This window comes from Eutrema salsugineum, unplaced genomic scaffold (genome assembly GCF_000478725.1).
Source record: "Eutrema salsugineum unplaced genomic scaffold, Eutsalg1_0 scaffold_2, whole genome shotgun sequence".
Taxonomy (NCBI): domain Eukaryota; kingdom Viridiplantae; phylum Streptophyta; class Magnoliopsida; order Brassicales; family Brassicaceae; genus Eutrema; species Eutrema salsugineum.
Genome location: NW_006256829.1, coordinates 1526392 through 1548443, shown reverse-complemented (window position 1 = coordinate 1548443; position 22052 = coordinate 1526392). Strand labels below are relative to the sequence as shown.

The following is a 22052-nucleotide window of genomic DNA, read 5'->3' as shown; positions in this document are numbered from 1 at the left end:
TAGCGTTTTTTTTTTTTTTTTTATCTACCGTTTTGTATTTAATTATCAGGCATTCTACAACAGAAAACCCTTGTATGGCCAAAATTGAGCAAACATATGATACATATAATCCTAACTAACTTCCTAGGGAACAGACTAATAATACTACATACTTGAGAAAAGCCATAAAGACTCTAGTTCAGATAGAGGGTCTGATTGTCTTGGTCCCATTTTACAGCAGTTTTCCTCACCTTTTGAAGAACCCTAATGACTTGTTCCTCTGTTACATTCCCAGTGACTGTCACTTTGTTGAGCTGTGTGTCCACATCGTATGTCTCTATATCTGTAATTTTCATTACGCATTATTATTTCATGAGTCATTATCCATAATCCACAGTATTACAATGTATTTACATATATATATTAATATCAATGGAAGATTATACGATTGTTACCTTCTATTTTCTTAATGGCTTTCAGTATTTTCCTGATGCACTCATCGCAATGCAAATTCACTTTCAGCTCCACAATCTGTCGATCGAGAATCTTCCATCAATTTGGTTATTTTTAATTTTCAATACAGTCGAAAAATTACTTCCTATAATTATATCACATGTGTTTATTTTATAACCGGTGTTTTTAAGTGAATTGCATCAAACATAAATCTTGAACAAGAACACTTTAGTTGCAACAACATTAGGAAGTTATGGTTTTTATTTATTTTCATACTCAATTTGAAAAGCTTAATGAAACAGAGCAAACCGGTGCAGAAGATCTCACTTACATTAGCCATGACGCAAACTCTTGTTGGGGGATAAAAACTAGTTCGTGTCGCTCAGTTACTCTGTAACTCGCTTTTTCGTGCAGAGAAACAGAGAGTATGTACGTAAAAAAAATGAAAAGGAAGGTTTTGTTGTGGAGAAACTAGAAGAAGGATCAACAACATATAAATATATATAATTTTACGTCATAAAACGACAAAAAGCGAGAAGAAGAAGATAGAAAGAATGGGATTCTTTGCGTAAAGGATGGAGAGTTTGTTAATTAGAAAGGCCTTACTGGCCTCCACTCGCATAGAAAATTGTTTTTGATTGCCGCGTTTGGTAAAAGAGGCTACTAAAGTCTTTATTTTTCTTTCATTTTTCTACAACCGTTCGTTCTAATATATTCTCATTCACCTTTTCAATCTCTTTTTTGCTAAAGGCTAAAAGAAGACAGTATTTAAACCATCTGTGTCACGTAGCTTGTACTATTGGCTATTTTGGTTACATTCGGTTCAAGTTTTTGTGAATTTTGAATCGAATTAGAATTTAGATCCGTCCATTTTTTAATTTTTCTTTTGTTTCCATTCAGATTATTGATCAAACCAGTTTGCTACCACGAGATAAAGGCAGTCCGGTTCGTAAATTTGCAAGTAAAAAAAGGTGGTCTGGTCATGTGAATTCATATTTTTGCTTACAATGGTGATGATAAATATATCATATGAATACTTGAACAGCCGGTAATGGAATAATGGGAAACATCAAAACTAAGTAACTCTGTCCAAGGCCTGATCGTGGAGCTCATTTGGTTGGATAGCTATTTCTTTACGCCTCCACCTCATGAGTTCGATCAAAGGCAGATGAGAAGAGAAAAAGTAACTCTGGCCAAGATGATATCATAAATTAAGGAAAACGAACAGCATGGTAAAACTAAGGGACGTATTCCAAATCTATGTTTTTCTTTTTTTTATAGAATCAATCTAACGTGAATCTTGGAATCTTAAATTCAGTGTTATCCCTGAACAGAATCCATTCCTACACAGAGATGCCAGCTTTCGATTCCATTTAAACCCATACATCAATCGGACATTAAAAATGTCAGGTGGTCTAATTAATTTTCATTCTACTTTTGGGGACAAAGAACTAGAGAATGACTGGCAAAACCTATAGATAGTGCAGATAGTTTTGCCACAGTTAAATAACTTCATTGCGTGGTAATAACATTGACAAAGATCATAGACTTAGCCCTTTTTTTTACCATTGAAATGACACCAACGGTTCAAATATGAATACAGCAAGAAGATTAAACCAAAGGGGAAGAGAAACTAACAAATCCAAGTCACTGGCAATTCCCGGATTACAAACATTCAAATGGTCGTCAATCTTTCTTATCATTGGAATCTGAATCGCTTGCATTATAACCTGAATAAAAAGACACCCAAACAAAGTACAAGTGAACAAATACTGAAGATTGATGATAATCTTAACATTACTGAAGATTTCACTAACTAAATTAGAGATGCAAACAAGTATATTTATTTTGTTACCTGGAGGCTTGTCACTCACTTGCCAAGCTGATGATCGAGACCTTGAAGCTTTGTTAATCCAAGCACGACCCTTCACGGATCACAATTAAAAAACACAAATAGGATTCCAAATTAGCAAAACACGAACTTTCTTAAAATCCAGACCATTAGTTAAACTCTAGTAGACCAATTAGCTACCAATCACGAAGAGAACAAACATCTTGTAGTGATAGCAAAACAAACCAAAACCCAAATTCGATGCATACAATGTACATTTGGAGACAAGAAATCAGATCCCTCTATCAACTCCAGTAGACAAAGTTCGCAACCAAGAACGAAGCCGAGGATTGCCCAACAAAAAAAAAAAAGCTAATTCGGAAGAATTCGAGAAAAAAAGGAAACCTTGTGTTCGTCTTTGGGGATACCATAGCCGCTGCAATACATCTGGCCGACCAAGACCTGCATACCAACATCGCCGGATTTAGCCTCCTTGAGAGTATCCTGAAACCACCGTCTCACGCAATCCTCGACGACCTGAGCAAGCGGAACCCGATTTGGATCCGAACACGGAGCGGGATTTGAACCCGAGTGCGATCCCGCCTTCTCCAGCTTAACCCGATTGGAGTAATCGTCGAGCTGTGACTGTCTCGTCTTCTTGACGGAGACTTTGTTCCGAGGAGGAGTGGTGGCTCTGTGGGGTCTGCTCGGATTCTCGGAGGAGACTCTTATTGCGAGTTCTGCGAATCTGACCGTACTTAGGATCGATCTTCCCATTCAACAAAATAGGGTTTGCAATTTTTTGGTTACACAGTCACACACGATCAATTAATTATTTTCTTTTTCTTTTTTCTCTCCTTTATTCTTCTTACAAAAAAAAAAAAGATTATCTAATCCGAATAAATTATACGTATGTTTTTTTTGAACCTTCTATTATATGTTTTTGACTTTTTTCTTATCAGCATTGTATTTTTACTTTCCAATAACTCCTTACATAAAAAAAACAACAAGACAACAACAAAAAACAAAAAGACAAAAAAAAAACTCTCTTACATTTACTCTTTTTCATCTTTTTTACGGTCTAGTTTTCTCTGCTTTTGGGGAAGAACATGAATTTACTTTTTTTAGTATCTTTCAAAAGCCAAAACATATTTTTAGATTGTCAGGAAAACCGAAACCAAATTGAAACTTAAATACCATTGAAAATTAGAGATACATATATAACCTCAACCATATAAACGGATCCATAATCGATCTGGTCATACAATGTTTACTACTTTCTTAAGTAGAAAAAATTGGAACCAAAATTTGATTCTAAGTTCTAACTATCTTCTCTGTGTATGAATGGAGGAAAAGGTGGACTTAGAGCTTCATCACTTTTCACTCCCAAGCAAGATTCTTCTTTCGGTTCGCTCATCAAGCTAAGAGAAGAAGAAGTAGCCATTGTCATGGCCATCTTCTTAGGCGAGCAGCTCGGATCAATCTCACTTTCTTCACGAGGCAACGGAGACACCAAAACCTCATCAATCTCTTCTCTTCTTTTGCAGAATCTATCCTCCACTACTTCATAAGAATTCGCAGTCCGTACTTCTTGAGCTAAAGAGCACCAGCAACAGCATAACCAGAGTGTACAATCAGCAATCGCGGGCCTACCACAACAGAAGTTATAACTCGGCAACTTGAATCTTTTCCTCATCTGTATTCTCCAAAAACCTCCATAGAGCAAACCAAACAAGCAAAGCGCAATTCCAGTGTATCCAAGTCCTTCCCTTACCATCTCGTTATCGATGTTTATAGCAGCCAAGTTGAATATAAAGAAAGGAGCCAAACAGAAGAGAACAAAAGTTGCAATGTGAACATACATGTTCCCAAAACCGATCCTCTCCATGTTCCAACCAAACACACAGAAAGTGCAGAACAGAGAGAGGTAAGCCAATGAAATATCTTCCCATATATCAAGAATTCCACCTCTCCATTCAGGATTACTCACATCCGTAAGAGCAAATGAATATCTTCTTTCGAGGGATAACTTGCCATTACTAACCGATCCTTCTTCCACAGACTGCACTTGATTCTCCTCGTCTCCTTGAGGATCATAATCTTTCCCTAGTGGACTAAGGATGGTGTACAAACCAGCAGCAGCAGGAGCTGCTATTGCAACAGATATGCATACAGCCACACCAATGGCGGGTCTCTCGGATCTTCTATAGCCTAAGTTAAGACCGCATAGCGCGTACTGAGCAAAACAGTTTAAGTGAAGCAAAAGTACAACAACCATCATGTGGATCCACTCGTTTGGCTTGTAAGTCCCCTTCTCGCAGTATATTTTCCTAAGTGTTGTAACATCGTCTTGCTTATATCTGCAGAGAAGCACGAGGTGGTAAAACCGTTTCGGATGTTGATACAGACACATCAGAGTGAACAATGCGTTGAGGATTTGGTTGTTAACTTCAAACCAGACATCTCTCTGCGATTTCTTGGGCAACGCACTGTTCAACATACCGGTCATAACCATGAATAGAATCGCACCAGAGACAGCAACCACAAGAATCCACAGGAAAAGAGCCATGTTAAACGGGTTTCTAAGCCAATGCTTACCCATTTTCACCAGGGAAGCCCACTCGAGTTTCCGGGAAAACACCACACTGATTCTTTCCCGGAAATTGTGGCTGCTTGAGCTGTTCACTGACCGTGAAACCTCATCTCTTTCCTCTGTCATTCTCTTGAATCTAGCAGAAGGGGAACCAAATTTCAGCAGCGTAATTCTATTAGACACATCAGGCAACGAACTCTCCGACAATCTCCTAGGTTTCACTTCACGAGATGTAGAGACATCAAGAGGACATGAAGCACTAAGTTTTTCACAACCACCATTAAATCCCTCAATCTTATCATCTGAACCCATTTTTTGTTCCAGGAAAAAGAAAAAGAAGTAAAAGCAAATCCTTTTACCGAGAAAAGCTAGTCAAAGGCATGTGCTTGGAAGCTTATAGACATTGCTAGCAAATTATGAAAACCCGTAAAGCAAAAAAATTATGAAAGCGATTAAAGGGAGAAGATTCCAATTGCGGACACATTCAAAACGAACAAAGTATTCAACTTTGACAAAAGAAGAGGGAAAGAAACCTTAATTTGTTCGAATTCGAAAATTTTAGGAGCGAATGACATGCCCAGGATTTAAAATTAGCTACAAAAAGAATTACGGATAAACCCAGAACGAAAGAGAGCCGAATTTAGAGGAGAAATTCACAGAGGAAGAGATGGCTTCGACCAAGGACCAATTAACGCAAAAGATGGTGGCCTGGAAACCGATGAGAGGAGGAATAAATTTCGCGGAGAAGGGCGTTTTCGGCTCCTGCCTTCTCAAAACAGTTAACAAATCCACCAAAATGTTAGAAATATCTCTAATTGAATTTGTGTTTTTTTATTAAAAAAAAAATTGTGTTTTTTGTCGGCAAATGAAGTTGTTTTACGTATATTTCTTTGGAATTGAAATTAATATTTATAATTAAAGCTGACATATCAATGCGTTATTATTTTTTTAACGTAGACGGTTTTTTTCTTCTTATTGTGTTTTATTTTTTACGTTAAGAATTTCAAAATTTATCTGAGAAACTGAAAAAAAAAGTTTTATGAACAACAATAAATAAAAGAACTTGTAAAAAAAAATTGGAAGAGTTTTTTAATCCACAAGACATCAAAATGAAGAAGCAGACCCGTATTAGTTAGGCCCAAATTTCAATAGTTAAGACCCGACCCATCAACATATTTGCATCACAATATTACGGCACTAATTAAGTAATTAGTAAGAAACTATGATAATCAATAAGATACCTTTCAACTATTTAAGTCGAAGTAAGAAAACAAATTTAAGAACCTAAAGAATTTGGTTCAACCGATCGGTAGAAACGTCCTGAAAATTCTAAAGACATACCAGTTGCAAACCTCACATCACAATTATAAACTGATGGCACTGAATCCTTGATACGTGAGGAATTTCTTACCACCCGGTTATTTTTGGTAAGTAAGGTCTTAGACCGATAGATAAACCGACAAATACGCATACGTACCTCTCCTACAACTATTATAGTATAAGTTTTTCTTTTGATTCATTAAAATGAAAATGAATGTCATTAATTACAAGCTCTTATAATTTGTTCTATCCCAAAAAAAAAAAACCAAGAGGAAAACTCTGGTTTTGGATGATTAATTACCTCCGTTCCAGGCTTCTACCCAAAGGGACATAAGATCAGAAAATCGTTTCCTATTAAACTATTTTACAAGTGACATTCACAGTTGGCCCTAGAAAATAAGTATTTGTCTCGGATGTGGTCGCTATTAATAGATTGATAAGAATCTAGTACTATATATCAAGAAGGCCAAACGAAAAACTTTGTGGAAGTTTCATATTTTTCCTCTACCCACCCACCCAAAGTGAAAGTGTTTAATTACTATGTATAGGTCTTCATCCCACCGAAATGTTGATGGTAAAGGTATATATGTATCAAAGAATCTGCAGTATCTTGGTTACCCAGTCAAATATTCATATCCAAAAACTATACATTCCTCCCACTTAAATTCATGCATATAGATATAGTATAGTTGCTTTTTCTCTATTGGACTAATATAAATAAATAATGGAAGACAAGTAGACAACATATATATGGTTGACTTGGTCCGGTTTCAAAAAAGAAATGTAAAGCTAGGCATATATATGCATGTACTTTCGGCCTTAGGAATCTTGAGACTTGAGATATCCATACACACAGAAGGAATCGAAGCCAAACCTCCTTCGAAATTCTCAAATAATTGCGACTTAATCAACCCCTTTAGTTATTTTTTTTTTGGCATTTTCTAAGTAATTTATTATTCAATATATGCTGCAAAGAGTGTTTAAAATTTCTATGTAGCAATTACTCACTCTAGCAACTTTTTCACTCATATATTTCTTCATTTCGAAGCTTAACCAGTGTAGGAAATCTGAAATCATAACTATCATAAAAAAAAGTGCTGGTGGTATTTGACAATAACGATAACCCAATATTTCTAATTTTATTTGAAATAAACAAACTTTAAACTAATAAGAAAATTCACGAGAATTGAGGAAATAAAACTCCAATGTTATAATCTAGAATTCTAGCGAACGTGATTGTAATATTTGTGAATTTTAATCGTATTTGATCAGATGACCCAGTAATAACAAACTGCAATGTTACGATTCAGCTAATTATATACATATATATATATATATATATATATATATATATTCGTAAAAAACAACAGACCTAATGAACTTTTCTGTAAAACAAAAATCACAAAACCAATACGTATCTAGAAGGATTTTTTCTTAATTATTAGAGAGGGTTTGATTGAAGTTATTTTAGGTCCGTGTGAAAATGAGACCGGATAAGGTATCTAACTTGAAGAGAAGTATTGTTTTTGAAAAACAATATTTTCACTAAGTTTGATTAGACGCATATAGTAAACTGGAAAGTGACAGGCGTGCCTCATTCCTTTGTAAGAGCTGAAGTACAAGCCGCGTTGTGTAAAAGTATATGACTCTCGTTCTCTTAAAATTCTTGTTTAATAGTTAGTCTTTAATCCAAATATTTAAAAATATAATTAGTTTTACGAGAAAGATCTTTACATTAGATTAGTATATTAGTATACATTACACGCGTTTATCTTACTTGAAAATAATTTTGAAAAAACCGTAAGGTCATAAATGGGTGACAAAAGGTGCGAGAACTATAATACTAATTACTGACTAAGTGCAGGGAAAACAACCTAAACAGTGTAAGCTTCATGTAAAAATATGTAATCTTAAGTCTAAAACATAATATATATGTAGTATTATGTATCTGCAAATATTAATCAAAGTAACAAAGAGACTTGCCGGAAATGTCAAAGCAAAAAAAAAAAATAATCTGGGAATTGGAAAAGATAGAAATCTTAACAAACCTAATGATGTAATTTCTCTTCCCATAAAATCAAATGTTTGGTCCAAAGTATTAATTAATGAGACAGGCCACTATTCTTGACAACTCTCTTTAACAAACTATTCTCCACTTTTTTCATGGTATGCTGAAAAAGATATACATGTCTAATCCATAATACTATATTAACTGTATTAGGCGGCTTTGATACAGCTTAATTAATTATTATTATGACTTATAACCTAAAAGATAATAAGTATTATAGTTATGGCATCAAAATCAAAGAAACTGGTGTATTAACTAAGGCAGCTTTCACGTGGATTGTTTCTAGTCAATCGTATTTTTTTACCATGAAGGCTCACACTTCTTTTTACTTACGTTCGAAGCCAGCATTTGACAAAGTGGTGATCCACAATCATAAAGGTACGTAGATCATCTTCCCAAGTACATCACATGGAAAATTAGAATTCAGATCCCAATTGACTACAAGTACAACAAAAGAAAACAAATTTGATCTTAAAGATATAGTTTGGATTGCAATGTGAGAATCCGTAGAGTTGAGGAGGTTCGCCAATGTTAGGGAATCAGAACACAATTGAAGGTCCTCGCATCTAATATCGAGAGCGTGTGTGGGAGCAGAACGTACTTCGATTTCGATTACTAAGACTTAAGCACCATTAACTGTAGAAATTGTATTGTCAAACTAATGATTCTAATTTTTTCTTCCATTTGCTATCGCTTAGAATCCAAAGTATTACAGTTAGAGTGACATTTTGACAACTACATGTGTCTATTCCAAATATCTATCATGATCTAAGATGTCGTGATTAAAAAAAAATTAGACCATTTCTACATATAATTTTTATATACTCCTTCCGTTTCACAAAGAATGTCATTCTGACATTTTTCACACATATTAAGAAATTATTAAAAGTACAATTTTGTCCCTTATTAATACATTAAACGATTTGTTTTTATTTAGTAAATACATTAAATTAATAGAGTTAAAACTGGAATATTGTTTAAAATTTTGCATTGAAAATATAAAACGACACTCTTTGTAAAACAAAAAATAAAACCTTAAAACGACACTCTTTGTGAAACGGAGGGAGTATGTTAAAAAAAAATGGAGACAAATTAACAGATTTCGACAAATAATCTAATTAATCTAATGTTTCTCATAATTTTCCAAGTCAACTATATCAAGACTTTCACTTAATTTGATGGCTATGCTAATTACTTGACATCAGGGTAAATTATATTATCGCTGCCAAATTTTGTTTTAGCTTCTCTCTCCGACGTAGATAATTAAAAAAAATAAAGTCCATGCAAAAATGAATATTGACCCCCTAAAAACAAAATAAGTAACAGAAACCATACACATTTTTCAACGCGTTAGGTCACCTATCTTTCACTTTGGAACATCCTTCACGCCTCTATATAAACCTCGATTCCGTTATGCTTTGTTCTACAAGTACAATAATTAACCAACTCTAATTAGTCTATCCAAAAGTCTTTATTATACTCAGGCATATATGGCTTCAAATAAACTTATTGCCCTTTTATTTCTCATCGTTACACTTTTATTGAAAGGTGATAACAATAACGTCGTCGAAGCACAACTCACGACAAATTTCTACTCAAGCTCTTGCCCTAATCTTCTATCAACCGTCCAAACAGCCGTTAAATCTGCCGTCAGCAGCCAGAATCGGATGGGTGCATCTATCCTCCGTCTATTCTTTCACGATTGCTTCGTCAACGTAAGTTTTCTTACCTCTTCTTTTACATTCCGTGCATCACAAGAAAAGTAGCGTGATGTTTTGTTTTTCTTTTCTTTTTGGTCTTTTTTTCTTCTAATCATATATTGTCATAACTTACAAATATATGTATGTATATAGGGATGCGACGGTTCGATTCTACTAGATGACACATCAAGCTTTACGGGAGAACAGAACGCGAACCCAAACCGGAATTCTGCTCGCGGGTTTAATGTGATCGACAACATCAAATCAGCGGTTGAAAAAGCATGTCCCGGGGTTGTGTCTTGTGCTGATATCTTAGCCATTGCTGCTAGAGACTCCGTCGTAATCGTAAGCCCCATATACAGTATCCTCTATTAGTCGGGTTTTGCATATATTTAGTAGACTATATAAACCGGTAAAATAAAACAAATATTAATTCGTTCTTGTTCTGGTTGAAGCTTGGAGGGCCGAATTGGAATGTGAAGTTAGGAAGAAGAGATGCAAGAACGGCGAGTCAAGCCGCAGCTAATAGTAACATTCCGGCACCGACTTCGAGTCTGAGCCAGCTTATTAGTAGTTTCAGTGCCGTTGGACTCTCCACCAGAGATATGGTTGCTCTCTCCGGTCCGTTCATCGTTTCCTCTTATCCTTTTTTTCTGCCCAATGCTTAACTATTTTTTCCATAGACCAAGCTTGATTAAGGTAAAAAGTATAAAGCAACCAATGAATGAGCTTCCTTTTAAATCAATCGTTTGATATTAAGATTCATTAATTGAATTTCTTTTTTTTTTTCAAATATCGGTAAAAACATTGCTAGCTACAAATCGGTGACAAACAAGTTTTTTTCTTCTCTAATCTGTGATTGTTCTTAATTTAGTATTGCTTACGTTTTCCCTTTCGCCAAATAGTTTTATATATTAAAAAAAAAAACGAAAATAGATGATGTTTCGAAGGACTAAAAGTAGTCAACAGATTCGACACAAAATTAAAATAATTGATTGTGTCTTTGAATTTTGTCGATTCATTTTTCTGCCACAATGAATTTTGACGATTCTTTCTTGTGTCTTTTGTGGTTTTTTCATATTTGTTACGCACCACCGACTTTTTTGTTTCTTTGCCAAAGTTACTTTAACATATAGATTACTGTTACTCTACACCGACAAATTAATCCAATGATTATTAACTAATAGTAAATAATTATTAAGTCAACTAATAAACAAATTATTCTTTATATTTTTCTTTTCAGGAGCGCACACGATCGGGCAATCCCGTTGCACCAACTTCCGAGCGAGAGTGTACAACGAGACAAACATCAACGCCGCCTTCGCCACACTACGGCAGAGATCTTGCCCGAGAACCGCCGGTTCCGGCGACGGAAACCTAGCTCCACTGGACGTAAACTCGGCGGCTTCATTCGACAACAGCTACTTCAAGAACCTAATGGCTCAGAGAGGTCTCCTCCATTCCGACCAAGAACTCTTCAACGGCGGCTCCACCGACTCCATAGTCCGTGGATACAGCAACACTCCGTCGAGCTTCAGCTCCGATTTCGCGGCGGCGATGATCAAGATGGGTGATATTAGCCCCTTGACCGGTACTAGCGGTGAGATCCGCAAGCTTTGCGGGAGGACCAACTGATTACTCTCTCCACGTGTCGTCTTCGGATTGGCTTTTGTCCTTTTTTCCCGTATTAATTCTTCACAAGAGAATAAGATTTGATCAAAAATTGAAGATCCGTTTTAATGTGTGTGTGTGTTTTTTTTTTCATTTCCCTTGTTTGTTTTGTCTTGAAGTGTGTATTTTCGCATTGATTATCTCATGAAATTGATATTTTGCGATTTTTATTACCCTTTTTGAATGTTTTTTAATTAGCGTAATTCACGACTGATTACGTGGCAAAATTTAAGTGGTTATCATAACTAATCAATATCGGAAGCGGGAGATTTCCTCTGTTTTAAGTACGCGCCAATTACGTCCCGCGCTTTAACAATTAAGCGTACGTTAGCACTAACGTTGTTACTACTATCATGCGCTAAACGACACGTAAGCGACCCGATGTCTAGCTCTTTTACACACAAAGACAGTGATAACGAAAGCTTTTTAGTTTTTAACCTTGAAAAGTTAATAAAACCTTTTCTCGGTCAGAAATAGAAAAACTATTGTGAGCTGATAAAGAGATGCATTAATGGCGATTCGACCGAGAATCCGTAAAAGGGTTCAAGCGGTTCGTCGTGCTGCCGATGGAAGCGCTTTTGAAAAATGGTACTGCTCTCTTAATCTTTTTGGATTCGTCGATTCAGTTTTCTTAGGGTTCATCTAGATTCGTGAAACTCTGTTTCGGGTTTTATTCCAGTGAAGAATGTGGTCTTATGATCGCGATTGCTCTGTTTGATATGCACGAGTGCGGTGAGAATAGAAGAGAAGTGAAGAGATTCAAGTGCATTTCGAGTGGCAAATTCGAAAATATCTCGAAACCAGTCGGGAGCTTTGAAGATGAACCCAGATCGCCGTTCGTCTTCTTCTTGTACAGTAACCAAAAACCTTCTTCTGTTACTAGATACGACTGTGTTTTCTTCTCAAAAAAATTCAAGTGAAATAGTGGATTTTGAGTGGGTGTTAGAATTTGATTTCGTAGGTCTCGAAAGGGTAGTGTGATTTTGTTTAATCGTGTGGTCAATCTCTTTCCTTTTAAGTGAAATGTTGGACCCATTTGTTGGTTTCTTGGTGGCGTGATTATAAATGCAAAAATGTGAGAAAAATTGGCAGTGTAAAGTGAATCTGAGTAGTAATTTGACTCTCTTGTAACTTTTTCTCTTTCTCTAGAGAGGATTTTAAGGAAAATTACGGTGGAAACTTGGTGGATGCTAGCAGAATATGTTTCAATGTGTGGAAAAACATGTCAGAAGAGGTATCAGATTATTCATCTTAAATCACTCAAAAACGTCTTTTTTTTTCTGCCGCAAGCCTTAATATATATATATATATATGTGGGTTTTTTTTTTTGCTTGTTTTCCAGGAACAAAAGCCCTTCATAGCCCGTGCTGCAGTGGTTGATTTGGCACACAACAGGAAATTAAACCAAGAAAATAAAAGCATTTTTAAGGTAGATCATTATCTCTGGATATGAGTTGATGCATCTGAAACTTCTTTCTTTATCGAGTATAAGAACGAGATGTGGACTTAGTTGATTGATTTCCTTCCATGTGACCAGCAACATTTGCATCTGTATCTAATTCTGATATGCATACTTGATTTAGCTTTAGAGTTAGATTGATTGCTTCTTTTACGATTGAAACTTTTTGTGATACTCTTTGGTTTATAACTAGTCAAAAATTTCATTCCGTTTTCCTTTGAAACACTTTGCAAATTTTGAAGCTTGCAGAGGTTTTTGAACACTGTGATGACCTATTTGCAGGCAGATGATGAGGCAGATTCGAAAGCTGTCGCGAAATTTGACAAGGTTGGAATCATGTTTTTATTTATTTTCCTTACATAACCAAGAAAGGTTATCTGTGTTTCCGCCTTTTGCATAACATTTCTCACTATGTTTCACTCCATTTTTCGAGCACTCCACACAGTTCTATGAGAGATACGATCATGAAAAGGAGGACTCTGATTCATCTGATCATTTCGGACATGAGTTTTGGTATTCATACACAAGCTCTGAACAATACAACACTACCATATCCCTTGTTCTTAGCTCTTGTTTTCTCACTTTTTAAACAGGGAAGACGATTCTCTGCTGGACAACTGAGAAACCCGGTTTAGTGGAGAGGGCCTGTTGGCTTGTGTATAGATTTTAGAGATGTTTTGGGAAAGTATGTAAATATAGGCTGATCATATTTCCTTCCTCTAATCCTCTGTGATGACCTTTTAGAGGTTTTTCTCGTTTTTATGGTTACGCTCTGTTTATTCGTTTACTTTTTTTCAGTCACTACGAAAGAGAACTAGAGTACAAGAGGGAATTAGTTTTTTTTTTTAAAGCTAAATATTTCATTTGAAATATTTTTGATATGCATTATTTAATGTATTCACATACGTGGACAATAACATTAACTCTAAAGCTAACCCCGTTTGGGTTTATCTGCAATTTATTTTTAACTGATGCGTACTTTGTTTGATTGGTTTCAAATATAAGAACGAGTTGTGGAACGATAACTTAGTTGCTTGATTTCTCCAATTACAAAATTGTATTCTAGAATTATAAAACATCTTTACATTGTGGAGTCTAACCAAAAACTGATGAGAAACTGCATCATTTTCCCTTTTTAAAAAAAAAAAATTTTTTTTTAAAAGAAACAATTTATTGTCGTTCTTTTTCCCTTATTTGGATTATCGTGTCCCCATTTTATGCGTAATGTATATACAGTTATCAACATACAGTAACTTTTACTGTAATGTTATTTTATATAAACTATATCATCTCAAAAATCTACTTCACAGTTTTTCTCTAGTTTTGCGAGCAATAATCGTCTTGATGTCTAAGAAACTTTACGCTTTATGAGAGAAGATTCTCCAATTAGTTTAAACGTTATTGGTTATTAATATTCCGTTGGTTTGTCTTATTAATATCCAAAAATAATTTGTTTGTAGACTTGTCATGATTGACGTTTGTATTATTTTTGGAAATACCCACTTACTTTTAGTAAATACACTTTAATTTTCTTTAATATACACTTTAATTTCTAGATTCTGTGTCCATAATTAACGTCAGTTTAATTTGACGTTAATTTTTCAGATTTTGGTGTCCAAAAACAGTTTTTCCTCTTTTTTACCCAAAACAGAGAGAAAAAACAAACATAACTCACAAGAAACTTGGTTTCTGCTTTCTATCAATGTGACTCTTTATAAGGTTTCGTTCCTACGAAGATGAACCCAACTGGAGTTTCGCCAGTTGTTCTTGGCGCCGGCCCAAGAAGAAGGCTGTGGCTATCCATATTAGACACACCTGTAGAAACAAACGGAGATTTGTCAATGACTTCATGGAGAATAGTTTACCATATACTTATACAAGAAGAAGTTGTCTTGAAAGTTGGATGCTATATTATACTGGCAAGGCATAGAGTGAAGCAGTTGATGTTTGACCGCCAAGAGCAATGGTGAGGATTTCGAATAATCCTGCCGCTGCAGCATCTCCAAGCCGTTGAACAATCACATCTATGCATACCTGAAACCATAGCGCACAGAATGAGAAATAGACCGAAGTGTGACCTTTCCCGTCTGCAGAGCTGGTTTTTTTTTTTTAACTAGAAGTTGAGGAAGGGAAAGATTCAGTACCTTAGCTTTGTATTTCTCGTCTTGCGAGACAACAGTGAACAGAAGTTCCCTTCCAGGTCTAGTTACAACATAAGTTGTCACCTAGAGTAGTGTAAGTGTAATTAATCGAACAGTAAGGAAACACGAAAGAGATTTTAATAAACCACAAACCTTTCTCAGGGTTTCAGACACAGCAACTGTAACCCAAGTTGGCCATATGGCAATAGCAACCAAATTCCCAAGTGCAACAAACGGAGATGCAGATATTGCAACCGTGACACCCGCTAAAGTCAAGATCCGGCCCTGTAATTTAAGATACGAGCTGATATTTATGAACCACGAAAAGAAAGTTACCAGGTACAGTAAATCAATGATAAGAATTTTTCTTTCGCATATGACATACCGTTAGAGTCAGTTGTCCAATGAGTATGAAAACTGCAACAAAGCTGTTTATCTGAGCAAAAAGTTTTCTTCGACCAATGGATGTTTTGATTGTCATGGCAATTATATTCACTTTCTGCAGTGAACTTTATTTTATCAGTGAGACAGTTATAGATGTTCAGCCTTCTTTAAATCATATTATAAACTCCAAGAAAACAAAGGAACTTTCTAGCAATAGTCCGAATCGGAAGCGGCACTAGTAACATAGGGATATACTAATCTTTATCTTCTGAAAAACAGTTACCGGAACAAGAAAGATGGCTGTTGAGGAACAAGGAATCTTAGTTACAATTATCAGAATCTTTACAAGGCAAAGACATAGTAATACAGGGTTGAGATGCTTCGCAGAGGCAAGCCTACTATCTTATCGTCAAAGTTTCTGATGTTATCTTCATATGATGTAGGTATTCTTATTTCTGGAAATCATTTACAAAAAAGTATAAAATTCTTACTTGGAAATAGAAGAATGATGAGATGACGGCACCGAGCCAAAGGAACAAAGACACAAGCAAAAGATAAGGCGATGCTAGTATAAGCCTCATTCCGTCTAAGATGGCCCAAAGCTGAGGCTTGGTTGTGGAGAGAGGCGATTTTGGAGAAGCAACTTTTGGAGAAGAAGCTTCCTGATGATCATTATCAGTTCTCCTAACAGAAAAGGCAAGAAAGATCAACATCTCGACCAACCATGAGCATAATTGAGTCCAACTCATAATTGGGGACCATAGCAAAAAAGTGGGTTTGAAAATCAAATTCATCTTCTATACATGAAGGACATAGATTGTAGCGTAGCTAACCTTAGAGGAGACAACTCCTCAGAGGACTGTGAAATATCCTTGGTGATCCCTTTTGAAGACTGGGCAGCAAATTCCATCAAAAGGGCAGAAAATAGAAGTAGATCTGTAATGAAAGCCAAATAGATTGTTGAGTGAAATCAGAATGGCATTCATGAAACAACAAAAAGCAGAAGAAAATATCACAAATCTAGATACTTGGTCTGTAAATGAAATCATCATCAGACAATGTGATACGTACATGGACCCATCCAAGCAGTTGCAGCAGCAAACACCGATCCAAAAAGCTGACCAAGGGTAGCACCAGCACCAATAAAACCAAACAATCTTGCACCTGACTGGATTGAAGAGCGTGTTATTATGCTTGGAAACAATAGCCAGCTCTTAGAAATAAAGTAAAGGGCAGCAGAAACTACCTCACTATCCATAACGTCTATTATTCTAGCCCATGTCGAAGAAATAGCGACGAGATTAAGCAACGCAACCTATGAAATAGCAAAAGTATTATATATCCAGATACAATAGGACATACCCAAAAACAAAGAGTTAGCCATACCCAAAGAAAAAATCCAACTCGAACGAAAATGTAAAACCAGCCATGGTTGTCCCATCCAGAAGCGGGATTAGCTCCATCGATACCAACTTTTGGGTCTTTTGTTAGATCGGATGCCGACTCAACTGCATCCTTCGAAGGAGGAGAATGTTGTTAAATCATGATACATGACTTATTCCAAGCAGCTTATGTATATAAATACAAGTCTCCTATCTTACCTTTGAATTAGATGGCATAGACTCTGTTGGGGAGGCACGCCAGAGAAGGAAACACAGAACAAGTGATAGACTGAAGAATCTATGTATTATAACCAAAGCCTGTAAATTCAAGAAAACATGTGTAAGATAATGCTTCATCAAAGAATCTATCATAAGTGCTTACACTCTCTCATTTGGTGTATTATTCCAGTAAAACACAAACCAAACGGCACATAAAATGAGAAATACCAAGTATTTGACCATTTACATTGGTAGAGAGAATTTTCTCTCGCATGGTTAACAGTATAAAGTTGGCGTTAAAATGAAAATCTTTTTTTAAGAACAGAGTATTCGGAAACAGAGGACATGTATAAAGGCAACAGTACCTTGGATTTGGACAAATTGGGCAGAGAGAAGATGAAGGTGGAAGCAGGAGCCGCAATCAAAGTGAGAAGCAGGGATCCTACGAACAGGCCTGGGAGCTTTGATAACCCAAGCGATATTGCCCCCTCATCGCGGAGTGGAAGAACAACGAAATATGCGCTCAAAATCTGAAATTATCTTAAACCAATGCATGATTAGGGAACACTCGAAATCAATGCTTAAAGCGAATAAACATGGAGGAGACGGAGAGAGAGAGAGAGTGAGATCCATTACGAAGAAGAAGCAGGAAGAGGAGTGGAGCAACGCCGGAATCTCGTGCGGGTGAACTGTGACTATTGCCAAAACTACCGAATCTAATCGGAATCTGCCTGCCATTTTCACTGTAATTTTCGCTGTAACGAGCTTGATGGTCAACTTCCCTAAGACGACCAATCAAATGGCAAACGGAGGCGATACACAAAACCTCTATTTGATTCAGAAGTATCGTGGAGGTATCAAAAGTCAAAACGGCAATTTGAGAAAGAAGTTAGGAAGGCTTGTTATTGTTCCAAATTAAGCCCAATAAAAGCCCATCTTCAGATACAAATTATTACTCTTTTCCAAATTCTTTTTTTGCCGCCTAATTTCAATGACAACTTTTCAGCATCTTTCTTATGATTATTATTATAGAGAAGAAGAGTACATATGATCAATATGGCTCCTGAGAAGCAGTCTTTGTTTTGCACATCCATTCTACAAATCAGAAAAGACCCCAAATATTGGATAACGATAAGATAACCAAGGTTTAAAAAAATAATTTTTAATTTCGTAAAACAAAATTTTTCACTTGTAATTGCTGGGGTCCACTCGAAAGTAGAAACCCTCCAAAAATAGGCGTATGCCACTTAGCGTGGAGAACACACGGTATTCTTTAGTAAAAGGCGAAAGAATAGTTTGCTATGTGTTCACCACATGGCTGCGTGATTTTTCATTAATTGAGAGTGAAGTCTATTTATATTGCAGTTTTAACTATCAAGGTCTCTCATCTTTCCGATGTGGGACTATGAAGCTCTCAGCTAGCAAGGCCTCTTTTCTATTGTATTTGTATTACAAAGGTCTTGCGGACTTGGGTATCATTTTACTAGGCCCACGTACAACAATAACAGAATGTATCTTGTAGCCTTTATATGTTTTTCTTTGATAAAGGATTTTTAAGTATCCAAAATGAATTCGTGATCGATTACAACAATCAAAGGCTTTGCATGTCAATAGTTTGTTTTAGAGAATATTAAAATCTGCAAAACTATAAGAAATGCCTGGTGCTATATTATTATGAGAAGCTACTTTGTTTTATACTCTAAGATTTTGTAGTATTACTTTTCGAACAAAGGAATAACTTCTCTTTCAGTGTTTTTTTTTTTTTCTTTCCTTGACCTTGGGCACTAAATGAAGAAATTAAAATGCCGTTTATCCAACTAAATTAATTGTTTAATTCAGTGTCTTTCTTATGACTATAGATAAGAGTAGATATGATCACTAAGGCTCCTGAGAAGCAAAGTCTTTATCTTAAACACAAGCTAACTCTGTAACCTATTAATTTCTTTTGATACAGAATCTAGAACTGTCCTCCTTCAAAAGTTTGACCGAACTGCCAATCCTGAGGCACAACATCGTAGCTCACAACAGTCCGACCATCACCAGCAGTGACTTGAAAGGAGAGGCTTTGACCTCTGAGGTAAGTGTTGCTTTGCCAATTCTGTCCCCAGTTTCTGGACATGGATTGCCACTGACCAGTCTTTGAGCCTTTCAAAGAAACGGCTCTAACATCTCCAGCACCACCCACGTTTGTGATCAGCACGAGGTCGAAGTACGAATTCCCGTTTATCGTAAACCTTATCCCTCCAGATTTCTCACATGGAACCCTGTCATTGTCAGATGAACAAAAATGGTACATTAATTAGGTCAAGACTTATCAAAAGCGAAGATGTTTTCTTATGAAAAATGCTTCTACTTTTGCGCTAGGGTGGACATACGAAAAATCGTATTTAGAATTGCTAATCCCTAAGTATTGCTCCAAATGTTTTTTTTTTACCTCCTAAATGCGACAGGAACGATCCCAGCTCGATACTGAGCGATTTGGAGGAAGGCAGGCTCGGCCAAGTCAAAATGTTCAAGGGGAGGATTGCACCAACCACCATTATCATTGGCTAAGGCAAAGTTTGGAGGACAAAAGTTTGTAGCCGAGACGATGATGGAACCAGGGAGGCACCACTGAGGATCATCCTCACACCGTAGCTCAAAACAGGCCCCACACTTCTGACCGTTTCTGAACAAAGCCGTGCTCAGCGCCGCGGTTTGTAGTCCGTAGCCTTGGCTGTACAAGTCACCGTACCCACATGCACCTCCTACAAAAACCTTACGTCAACACTTTTAACGTTTTTAAGATATATGTCAAAATATCCATGTACATGTGTAATTATTTAGAGATGATGTCTAGTGTTTGCGAAACGAAAAGTTTATGTTTGAAGTACCCATAGTGCCGGATGCATCAGCTCCGCCGTAGAAAGTGGCGTGGCCACTTTCCCATTCGCCGTTGTCGTCGGAGTTTATAACAAAGAAGCAGAAGTTGAGGGTGCATAGTGAAAGGATAAATATTTGGGAATATTCCGTGAGATTCATGATTTTATTGGGGTTAAAGAGTAACAGAGGGGAGAAATGGAAAAAGAAGCTGAGTGAAGTTGTTGTTTAATTTCGTTCAAGACTTCACTTATATAGTGAGTTCACTAGTGCCTTATCACTTTTCTTATTGATACTATTAATCTTTTTTTTTCTTTTCAAGAAAATTAAATATATACTTTTTAACAGACGTGAAATCGAAGAAGCTGACGTTATAGTATCAGTTTTATATTCCAGGAATTCCGTTTATAAGTTATGATGCATTATTTAATAGTCTCACATGCAATTCTGTTTGGCGCTTAACCATCCCAACGGCTATACCCCAAAGGAACCCCTACTCTTACGCCATGTGGACACGTCACATGACTCTATACATGCATCTTGGATTAACCATAAATGTTTCTTTTGGTTAATTATACACATACATGTATTTGGTGTTTCCTATATACAACTCGACATTTTGTTCAAACGATAGTGATATTAACAATTTATAGTTAACGTAATCTTTTTAGTTATTAGTTATAACACAGTCAGACATGGTTTTGACAAGAGTTCAAAAACCATTCTTTACTTTCTAAAATAATACATCGATCAATCGTGAGAAAAGGAATTAAGGGAAGTGTGACGTATATACACTTAATGCGGTAACAAACTAGTATAAGAAACTACTCTACAGTTGATACGTCCGTGACCGCACACGTTTAATAATTTTGTTTTGGCATGATATATATTCGTTTTGGATTGTTGGAAACTAATTAACACGACTCTAAAATATTTGAAATAATAAAGACAAATCATAAATGAAGTTCGTTTCTTAAAATTGCGCACTCTTGAATAAATGAGATCTACATACTCATAACTTACTTGGTTAGATATAAATAGATAGTAATTAAAGAAGTAATTAAGGAACTAAGAAATAATTAAGTTTTCTTGGCCAATATAAGTGGGATAATTCTTGATTCGAGTTCACTTATCTACCTAACAGCAGCGTTTTAAATTTAGAATATTTGGATTCTCACGATTAAAAAAAAACTAAGGAAGAAAGAGATACTTTCTCCGTTTCACAAAGAGTGTCATTTAAGGTTTTATTTTTGTTTCACAAAGAGTGTCGTTTTATATTTTCAATGCAGAATTTTAAACAATATTCCAGTTTTGATCCTATTGATTTAATGTATTAATTAGAGAAAAAAATTATTTAATGCATTAATAAAGGGCTAAATAGTATTTTTAATAGTTTTCTTAATAAATGTGAAAAATGTCAGAATGACACTCTTTGTGAAACGGATGGAGTATGTGACTACCTGAGATCAGATTATCAAAAGCAGACATATGTACTGAATTGGGTCCATGAATCTAAGAAATAGTGAGAATTCTTGATCTCTCTCACTATTTCTCTCAATTCGAAAATCCGGCCTCATGGTCAAGCAAGAAAGGAAAGAAAAAGTCCACTCTCAAGAAAAGACGTGAAATCTAGTTGAGTTGTCTGTATGAAATTGAATAATTTGTGCATTTTTGATTTTTCAAGAAGCATAAATAATTCATGTATTTTATATAGTTAGGGTAATTTTATTAAAAAAATCTTTCAAAAATACACCAAATTTTAGCCCAAAAAAGTCTATGAACTACTTTGTGATCTATAGAAAGAGATTTGAGTTAATAAAGATAATAGAAGACATTAATTATCAATGGGCTTGTAACAGGCTGCCTCTTAATTGTAAATGGGCCTGTAACAGGCTGCCTCTTTTATAATGTTGTTTCTGTTTCCTTTTACCTTATGGTGTCCTTTTCGGCTTATTCAAACAAATTTTGATACTTCTCTCCTATTTATATCAGA

At 35.8% G+C, this 22052-nt stretch overlaps 7 protein-coding genes and 1 non-coding gene across 10 annotated transcripts; 2 read left to right on the top strand and 6 right to left on the bottom strand.

The window, feature by feature from the left end:
* Nucleotides 1-5: 5 nt before the first annotated feature.
* LOC18019565 (copper transport protein ATX1) lies at nt 6-1049 on the bottom strand. The gene is made up of 3 exons (XM_006398937.2): nt 764-1049; nt 435-510; nt 6-322 (listed from the first exon to the last, which is right to left on the bottom strand). Exons 1-3 carry the CDS (start codon nt 770-772, stop codon nt 174-176), a joined length of 234 nt encoding a protein of 77 aa, XP_006399000.1. The 5' UTR covers nt 773-1049; the 3' UTR covers nt 6-173.
* Nucleotides 1050-1978: 929 nt separating this feature from the next.
* LOC18019564 lies at nt 1979-3125 on the bottom strand. The gene is made up of 3 exons (XM_006398936.2): nt 2669-3125; nt 2288-2357; nt 1979-2162 (listed from the first exon to the last, which is right to left on the bottom strand). The coding sequence occupies exons 1-3, from the start codon at nt 3038-3040 to the stop codon at nt 2119-2121; spliced, it is 486 nt and encodes a 161-aa protein (XP_006398999.1). The 5' UTR covers nt 3041-3125; the 3' UTR covers nt 1979-2118.
* Nucleotides 3126-3428: 303 nt separating this feature from the next.
* Nucleotides 3429-5642, bottom strand: LOC18019563. Its single transcript, XM_006398935.2, has one exon. The coding sequence runs from the start codon at nt 5166-5168 to the stop codon at nt 3585-3587; it is 1584 nt and encodes a 527-aa protein (XP_006398998.1). The 5' UTR covers nt 5169-5642; the 3' UTR covers nt 3429-3584.
* A 4027-nt stretch (nt 5643-9669) lies between these two features.
* Nucleotides 9670-11790, top strand: LOC18019561 (peroxidase 52). Its single transcript, XM_006398933.2, has 4 exons — nt 9670-9959; nt 10098-10289; nt 10400-10565; nt 11188-11790. Exons 1-4 carry the CDS (start codon nt 9735-9737, stop codon nt 11577-11579), a joined length of 975 nt encoding a protein of 324 aa, XP_006398996.1. The 5' UTR covers nt 9670-9734; the 3' UTR covers nt 11580-11790.
* A 275-nt stretch (nt 11791-12065) lies between these two features.
* Nucleotides 12066-13898, top strand: LOC18019560 (high mobility group B protein 7). Its single transcript, XM_006398932.2, has 7 exons — nt 12066-12203; nt 12295-12465; nt 12765-12849; nt 12958-13044; nt 13357-13401; nt 13520-13587; nt 13668-13898. Exons 1-7 carry the CDS (start codon nt 12127-12129, stop codon nt 13693-13695), a joined length of 561 nt encoding a protein of 186 aa, XP_006398995.2. The 5' UTR covers nt 12066-12126; the 3' UTR covers nt 13696-13898.
* A 645-nt stretch (nt 13899-14543) lies between these two features.
* On the bottom strand, nt 14544-18002 carry LOC18019558. 3 transcript variants are annotated; one of them, XM_006398930.2, is made up of 13 exons: nt 17837-18002; nt 17566-17730; nt 17201-17299; nt 16986-17114; nt 16846-16914; nt 16671-16767; nt 16433-16535; nt 16091-16283; nt 15601-15714; nt 15369-15500; nt 15219-15299; nt 14992-15108; nt 14544-14889 (listed from the first exon to the last, which is right to left on the bottom strand). In XM_006398930.2, exons 1-13 carry the CDS (start codon nt 17936-17938, stop codon nt 14803-14805), a joined length of 1488 nt encoding a protein of 495 aa, XP_006398993.1. In that variant the 5' UTR covers nt 17939-18002; the 3' UTR covers nt 14544-14802. The 3 variants fall into 3 exon arrangements, with proteins under 3 accessions (XP_006398993.1, XP_024011922.1, XP_024011923.1); XM_024156154.1 differs by having other exon boundaries at nt 14602-15108; nt 15219-15276; XM_024156155.1 differs by lacking the exons at nt 14544-14889; nt 14992-15108; nt 15219-15299 and having other exon boundaries at nt 15374-15481.
* A 401-nt stretch (nt 18003-18403) lies between these two features.
* Nucleotides 18404-18520, bottom strand: LOC112086933. Its single transcript, XR_002899787.1, has one exon. It is a non-coding gene; the product is annotated as a U5 spliceosomal RNA (small nuclear RNA).
* Nucleotides 18521-19157: 637 nt separating this feature from the next.
* LOC18019557 (expansin-A2) lies at nt 19158-20221 on the bottom strand. Its single transcript, XM_006398929.1, has 3 exons — nt 20074-20221; nt 19635-19947; nt 19158-19464 (listed from the first exon to the last, which is right to left on the bottom strand). The coding sequence occupies exons 1-3, from the start codon at nt 20219-20221 to the stop codon at nt 19158-19160; spliced, it is 768 nt and encodes a 255-aa protein (XP_006398992.1).
* Nucleotides 20222-22052: the final 1831 nt, after the last annotated feature.